Source organism: Hippocampus guttulatus, chromosome 16 (genome assembly GCF_054856545.1).
Source record: "Hippocampus guttulatus isolate MCC_2025c chromosome 16, RoL_Hgut_1.0, whole genome shotgun sequence".
Lineage (NCBI taxonomy): Eukaryota > Metazoa > Chordata > Actinopteri > Syngnathiformes > Syngnathidae > Hippocampus > Hippocampus guttulatus.
Window position 1 is genome coordinate 11,494,712 of NC_141276.1, and position 8,347 is coordinate 11,503,058.

The following is an 8,347-nucleotide window of genomic DNA, read 5'->3' on the forward strand; positions in this document are numbered from 1 at the left end:
TGCAAACTCACAGCAACGTGTTGATGCAGAGCTTTATATTCGATGTCATACAAATTATGGAGTCGACTGGTTAGCGCGTTGACCTCACAGTGCAGAGGTACCGGGTTCGATTCCAGCTCCGGCCTTCCTCTGTGAACTTTGCATGTTCTCCCCTTGCATTCGTGGGTTTTCTCCGGGTGTTCCGGTTTCCTCCCACATTCCAAAAACATGCATGGCAGGCTGATTGAAGACTCAAAATTGTCCCTAGGTGCGAGTGTGAGCACAGATGGTTGTTCGTCTCTGTGTGCACTGCGATTGGCTGGTAACCGGTTCAGGGTGTCCCCCGCCTACTGCCCGAAGAAAGCTGGGATAGGCTCCGGCGCGCCCCGCGACCTTTGTGAGGATAAAGCGGATCAGAAAATGGATGGATTGATGGTTGCCCCATATGATGTTCTACAGCACTGCTGCAGCAAGGTTCCAATGTTGTTCTGTAAAATGCAAAGCTAATTGTGGTGCAGCCACTTTTTTTATTTTTAAATTTGCTATTCAACAGCTGCTGATTAACTAGTGTTTTATGGCTGGATAAAGTATCTAAAGTTCCAAAAAAAAGCTCTTGTTCTGAGTCAATTAAGCATTATGGGAGCATTGTGGTTAAAGAGAGGCCACAAGCACTTCAGTCGTTCGCTGTAATAAAAAAAAAGAAACAACAACAACAAAACAAAACAAAAAGTGCACAATGTCGATTGATGGATGAGTTTAGTTAAAAGACCTGAAAGTGCTTCAATTGTCAATTGTCAAAAAAATGTACTGCTCTCGATTACACCTATGAAGAACTTGGTGGGTGGGGGTGGCGGGGGCGGGGGGGTAATCCCAGGTGATGTATTTGTTCACAGATCAGACGTCTAATTTGGATCTCGTTGAAATTGAGAACTCGACATGCAGGCCAGAAATTGTGTTGATTAAGTTGTGTGATTTTTCTTTTAGATTTTGTCCATGTATTTTGCCATTTTCGTACGCTACCTGGGTCCAGACCAAAGAAAGAGGGACCGTGATATGTACTGTTATGATTTGTTTTGATCAATAGTATGAGATAGACGATAAACATAGATTGAATAGGATTCTGATCGCGGCTCTTACGTGAGTGGCCTATTGAGAATATTCCGTCTATATTTCTTTATTTACGTACTGTGCATATTATGTTCCCACCATTGCAGAAAGTCCACATAGAACACGGTGCAGTTGTGTGACAGATCGATATTAAATTGATTTTATTGAGTTTAATGTTCTTTAGTCTCCACAATGAAAAAATAAAAGACAAGGCAAAGCAGGCATGGTGAATTACGAATAATACGAAAAAGATTGAACCATGTTATTGCATCTATCCAATACTTTAAAAATAGATACATTTAAAACATTTTGTTTAAAAAAAAGGTTTAATTTATGTGAAATTCTGTAGCTGCCATCAAACAACAAAAGAAAAGTGCAAGGGCATGCATTGGATATCAAATGTCCACACACCCTTGTTCAAATGTCATGTTTTTAGTCTGAAAAGAAAAATAGTCCTAGATAAAGCATTTCAAACTTTTTCTTTCACCATTTTCCGACCCAACCTCAACCAAGAAAAATTAAACCTTTTGGCAAGCCATATTATTCAATTATTCGTCGAATTCAAATGAGTTGTACAGTTTGTCGTATTAATGATGGAAAAAGTTGGTCTTGGTCTTTCTCTTTTACATCACAAACGCATGTCATTTGAACACGGTGGCTGTAGACTTTTTATATTCCACTGCGTGTCACGTCGTTTGCATCGTACGGCATAAACTCTGATAATCGTGTTAAAGTGCAATGATGATGCGTACATCGTAAAGAACACATGACCCTAATCAGACCTTACATGGGGTCTTCGGGAAATTGCTGATGCGGGGGGTTTGGGTCTGAAAATTACCGCCCGCGTCAGCCTTGACACAGACTCATGATTCTCCTTCCCTCTCATTTGATCATGATCGCTTCCCGAGATGAGCCTCATTTCATATTGGATGACTCATTGCTCAGTCTAAACCACTTCCTCCCCGCCGGGCCGGAAAGTAGAAACATTAGTGCGGCAGGCTCACCAGCGACTCGGAAGGAAGGCAGGGACACAAGGCATGAATATCCACCTTCAGGGGTTTCGATTCATGTCCAACGCTCCGAGGCAGCGGTGGCTGTGGGTGGAGTGGCGGTGGAAGGCGACCCCCCCCCCCCCCCCCCCACTTTGACAGCAAGTCTGAGTACAATTCGACCGTGTCGTGCATGAAAATGTGCATGCTGTGCAGGCATGCAATATGCTTGTCATGACTAGCCTACATATGTCACAAATAATGTGAGGAAGTGTGTGATACATTTGTTGCATCACTGGCTCTAATCTTGACATCAGCATGATATTGTGTACCAACGCTCAGATTAAAACAAAACAAAAAAAGGCAGACCTACGATTGGGTTACTGGGGTAGACTTTGTCGCTCAGTGAAATAAATACTGGCTTTCATGGCAGATGGTTTTGGAGTGCTTGCACATGGTCGAGTTGCTGGGATTTCCGTCAGGGTTCGTTAGCGGTTGTAAAGATGTTCACCAGACAGATTGAAATCATTTGTCTTATAGCAAAGACATTTTGAGAATGTTTCCATGGTGACAAGAAAAAAAAATGTCCGGCAAATGTATTTGGAATCTTTCACAAAAAACATTCACCATGCTCGTTAACTCTGGCAAGACTTTGCCACTCAGTCGGATAAGTGTGGACACCGCTTCAACCGGCTACACCCGTGATCGAACTTGTTAGCCATTGTGACCAAAGAGATAAGCTTGGATTTCTTCATCGCGGAAGTTTTTATCAGTTGATAGTTCAAATTTCTGTTCAAGTGTTGGTGAACATCGTCGGCATTTTGTTCTGATGGTGATGGACAGCGTTTTCCATCTCATCAACTTTGATTTTTTTTTTTCCCAGTGCTACCGGGAAATAGGAAAACTGTGCGTGTTGTATCAGATCATATGAGCCACGGGTGCTGCTGCATCTGCTCCAGTGTGGCCCGCTTCTCCGGATCCAAATTCAAGCATTTCCACAAGAAATCTTCGCATTCTGATTTGAGTGACAAGAATTCGACAAGCGACGTAAGGTACAATTGGTTTCAAGAATACGCTAGGAGCAAGAATTACCGTATCTCACCTTCCGATAGAACCCGATTCAGTCTTAGCATCTGGGAGAGGAACATGACTGTATCAAACCGCTTAGTTCCAGCCATTAACTCAAAAAGAAGCGCGCCCAGATGCCACACAGTGGTCGGACCGGCGCTGTACGTTTGTCTTAGAACATACTCTGGAGGAGCATAACACAAGGTGCCTGCACAAAGGTAGACAAAATCAAAACGAATGGCTCAATCTGCAGATATCATCGGATGATTAAAGGGGAAGTCAACCCCCAATATTTCTTTTCCACCCGATTTTTGTCCATCTCAGGTGACGGCTATTTTGCCACTTGCTGTCGACTGAAAATGACATCACAGTTGCTCAGGGCGTAACAACCAACAGCGGTTAGGGTTAGGGTTAAAGTTGACAGCAAGTGGCAAAATGGCCGCCACCTGAGATGGTTAAAAACGGGTGGATGTTGCTGCTTAATTTATGTTCCACAGACGCAGTATGAATTGGAATGCCGCGGTTAGTCTCGTGGAGGCGAATAGAGCTGTCAAGCAAATTTTGGGGTTGACTTCCCCTTTAAAGAACAGGAGTCAAGGCGTCCTACCGTTGTAGTCCCGATAAGGCTCGTTGCTTGCAAAACAGCTACAACCAAAATCAATGATTCGCACACGAGGGACACCGGATGTGGCTTCCAAAAGAATATTTTCTTGCTTCAAATCTCGATGGAAAACATCCACAGCATGCATGTTGATAGCTGCCACGACCAACTGCTTCATGATGTTCTGCGAAAAGGATACGTAGACCAAGTAGTGTGTTGTGGCATTTCCCCCCCACATCTGAACAGTCTGTTTCAAAAGTGTAAACGCTCCACCTTAATCTTTGGCAACGAAAAGGAAACGAAAATCTACGATAGGCCAGCAGATACTACAACCAATGAACGGATACGCAAGAGCAAGAGTGACAAATGCAATCTTCTCATATCGGGACATTTCTGTTGGATTTGGGGGGTTCACTGACCCCTCCCAAAAAAGGGGGACTCTTTTAGAGAAACAACGGATACTTCAGCTCAGTTAGTTGAGGTCAGGAAAGCACGGCTTTATGGCAGGTGCTTCAAGGGCGATGGCCGCCCGAGTACATTGGATAACTTGTGACCACGTATCAACTGTGTATCGAGTACACCAATTCCTTTCCCACGCTCATAACCAGCAAGTGTTTATTTCTACGACGTACCCCTACGAACGAATGCTGAAAAAACAGAACTGACAAATTTGAATGCAAATATGGCGTAATCACTGTCAGTGAGCTCCATTTTTTTCGTACCTTTGCCTCACACTCGGGCAGGGCGCCAATCCTACATCTGGTAATGTAAGTAAACAGGTCCACAGACGGGACTGGCCTCTCCATGACCAGTACAATCTCGTGCTCCAGATCATATTTGTTCAACAACGACACGACTGCAGACTTGCCGTCTGAGTTTTTTTTGATTGATGCTTGTAGCATGAGCAATGCCTCGATGGGGATGTCCTTCTTCAATCCATTGATGTTCTATCGGGTTTAAAAAACAAAAGTTGGACGGACAATGTTCAGTAAGGATTCAGTTATATTCAGTTTTTTTTCTGATTATGGCTGTGATGACTCGTAATCGAAGTGTGAAATTTATTTCAGGACTTTTATCGTCAGATTTTAGAATCGTTTGATGTACACAGTCCCTTCCATTTGCGGTCATTAACCAATGACATTAGCGCTCGAATAAGGTAACGCGAAACAGATTGACCTCCTTGACCTCAATCCACTCAAGTCTGTACTTCTCCCTCCAAGAGCTGACACTCTCATTCAGAACTTCCACCAAGTGGTCCCTGTCCAGATGTCACAAGAAGTCAAAATGCCCTTCCAGCAAAATTAGATGAGATTAGTCACTGGGTCTTTGACAGGGGTCTAATCACAGGACAATTCCCTATCATGGACCGTCTCTCATCTCAAAATTGTAATTTCTATTTGCGGTTAGGAGGCCTGGTGATCCAGTGGTTAGCGCGTCGACCTCACAGTGCAATTCCAGCTCCGGACTCCCTGTGTGGAGTTTGCATGTTCTCCCTGGGCCTGTGTGGATTTTCTCCGGGTACTCCGGTTTCCTCCCACATTCCATAAACATGCATGGCAGGCTGATTGGACACTCTAAATTGTCCCTAGGTGTGAGTGTGAGTGCGGATGGTTGTTCGTCTCTGTGTGCTCTGCGATTGGCTGGCAACCGGTTCAGGGTGTCTCCCGCCTACCGCCCGAAGACAGCTGGGAAAGGCTCCAGCATCCCCCGCGACCCTTGTGAGGATAAAGCGGATTGGAAAATGGATGGATGGATGGATATTCTCGGTTATGTGTCCAAGTTGAAAGAATGTCCATGTCAGTGGAGTCAGATAAAGCACTCACCAATGGGACACTTTTGACCTCTTTCGGTATATATTTAATCGCCACCTATGGGATAGAATTATCAATATTTGGTTCTGGTACCAATCTTTTTTTGTGAAAAACGCATCATAAAGACTTACCGGAAAACAATCACTTTTCCTGTAACCGGCATAAACCGATCCGAAGCCTCCTTCACCAAGCTTATTAACTTGCTGATATTTCTCTGCAAACAAGGCTACAGAGACACAAGCACTGATGGATTTTGTCACCCGAGACCTTGGTTAGAGTACACCAGACTTGACCCGAGAATAATTGAGCAGCTCGTCAATTCGTTGTTTGCTCATTTTGGGAAAGAGTTGTCTTCGATTTCAATGCATTGATATGGGTTTGGAAAAATTAAAAATCAGCACTTTACCTCGATTGATTGCAGCCTGTTGGGAGGTTGATGAGCCTTTGAACCTGGGTGGGTTTTCGCTGCTCCTCTTCATCCCTGTCTTCCGCTCCGTACTGGCCTCTGTCTTGGTCTCCCCAAAAAAGACCACAGACAGCTCAGTGGGTATTTCACTCACCTTCTGTGAGAGTGTCTCTAGCTTTGAGTTACACTGTCGATGGCTGTCCTTGCCTGCTACGGTTTTCGCAGATCCTTCACTTGTTTGACCCCTCCATTTTTTTGCGAGGGTGTGTCTCGTTTTGCCCGACCTTTTTTTTGTCCTTTGAACCAGCACATCCTCTTTCGACAACGTAGTAGATTCAGTTTTCTTCACGAGAGTCTCCAGTTTTGTGGGACACTTTTGCTTGGTGGATTCAGGTGAGGTGGTATTCACTCGTCCATCACTTGGCTTCCTTGGTTTTTTTCCAAGAGCTCCGAGTTCTGTATTGGCTTTTCTCTTTGTCCTTGTCAGTGGCACAGCCTTCTTCGAACCGTCGGGGTGATTATCCTTCTGCTTCTGTGGAAGAGTCTCTGGTTTTATACTCGACTTTCTCCTGTTCCTTTTACAAGGTGCAGAAGACTCCCCGATTCTTTTAGTCCTCCGTTTCTTCGTGGGGGTCTCAGTTTTTTTGCTGGACTTTCTTCTGGTGCCTTTAGTTTGCGCAGCCTTTACTGTTCCCTGGGTTGGTTTTCTTCTCCGCTTCATTGTGTGTGTCTCTGTTTCTTTGGTGGACTTTCTTTTGGTCCTTTTACCTGTCTTCAAGCGTTTGCTACTCAGCTTCTTTTTACCAGAATCTGGTTCACTATTAAACATTCCCCTCATCTCTTTAGCCTTCTTGGAGCCATCAGACTGGTTTGGAAGAATCCCTGATCTCGTGGTGGACTTTCTAGTGGGTGTCTTGGTCGGTATACCCTTCCCAGACCCATCAGGTTGTTCGCCTCTCTGCTTGCTTGTGAGGATTTTTCTGTTCGACCTTCTCCTTGTGCCTCTTGCTGGTTCAGCATTGGCAGACATGTGAAGTCTGTGCCACCTCTGCTTTTTGGGGAGGCTCTGTGGTTTGGTGTCGACCTTCCATATGGTTTCTGTCACAGGAACTGAATCACCCGCTGCCTCTTGAGGTTGACTGGTATGTGGAATCATGTCACGACACCTCTGTGTGGCTTGGGTGCCATTACTGCTCGCCTTCCTTTTTAGTGTCGACCCAACACTGTCTTTCGCAAAGGGGGTGATTTCTCCGTTTTCTGGAATTGACACAAGGATGCATCAAATTGGGTGTCTTGTAAAATACTAGAAGCAAATCAAGGATGGGTCTTTAAGAACCACTTTTCAGCAATATTCTAAATGAGGAAAACCAGAACATTTGCTCAGTATTAAAAAGCGTCGGTGAAAACGAGTGACACGTAAAACTCAAACATTACCAGCTATGGCATTGGGGTCATGGAGTCGTAATTAATATTATGTAATTCTGTCAGATTGTGTTTTATTCACCGCATTTATTTGACAGAAATGATTACTTATATGTGCCTATAGATTTCTTTGTTACTGCCAGTGCAATAGCGTTGGGCACTTTTGATTTTGATTCCAATTCGTAGAACTTTGTGTCGTTTTTTTCTCAGATCCTTATGCATGTGTCGTGCCAGAGAAATGGAGGGATGAATAAAATATGACACATGCCACACTTGACTTGGCATGGAAAACACCGATAAATCCACTAAATCTCAAAGAATTTATGATTTCTGGACATTTCTCATGGAAAAGTGTTAAAATTGGCATTGGCATACTCAGGTCACAGTCAGTAACTTTGAATGAGTACAAATGAAGTTTCCATGAAGAAACCTCACAAGATGCAGTAACTCACCTATGTGGTCATCAGAAGTGCGAGCCTCTAAAAGTTGAAGCCTGTCGTCATCCATGTCGTTGTTTCATGGTGCATGCATCGAGAGGATAACTTTGAAGTGGCAATAATCTCATCAGTCGCCAAAACATTTGTGTAAAATAATACTAATGTGCAGGCATTATAGAAGTTCAGGGCTTCCATTCTTTAGTGTCGAAACAATCACATCAATGTCACCGCAAGTACAGGGTGATGTCATCAAAGGCAAATAAAAGTAGTGTGTTAATTGCCCGGGCTTAAAACCACTGATGACAACATAAAGAATGATGAACTTTGGAGAACTTAGGTAATATTCAGTCAGAAAGCTGCACTGAGTTTTTGGAAGCCGTCAACGGTTTTGACAAATAAAGATATCTTGAAGGAGTCGCATATTTCTTCAAATTGGTGTGTGTGAATTTTGGTTATGTGATTAACAAACCCAGACCCCATGAAAAGAAAAGAAAAAAAAGGGTTCTTGTCCCACAAGTATAAGGTGA

General features: G+C 43.8%; 1 protein-coding gene across 1 annotated transcript; it reads right to left on the reverse strand.

Moving 5' to 3' along the window:
- Nucleotides 1-2,998: 2,998 nt before the first annotated feature.
- LOC147193148 (uncharacterized) lies at nucleotides 2,999-7,890 on the reverse strand. The gene is made up of 8 exons (XM_086133579.1): nucleotides 7,836-7,890; nucleotides 5,962-7,218; nucleotides 5,687-5,781; nucleotides 5,568-5,612; nucleotides 4,467-4,691; nucleotides 3,751-3,928; nucleotides 3,178-3,351; nucleotides 2,999-3,090 (listed from the first exon to the last, which is right to left on the reverse strand). The coding sequence occupies exons 1-8, from the start codon at nucleotides 7,888-7,890 to the stop codon at nucleotides 2,999-3,001; spliced, it is 2,121 nt and encodes a 706-aa protein (XP_085989705.1).
- Between the last annotated feature and the right edge of the window lie 457 nt (nucleotides 7,891-8,347).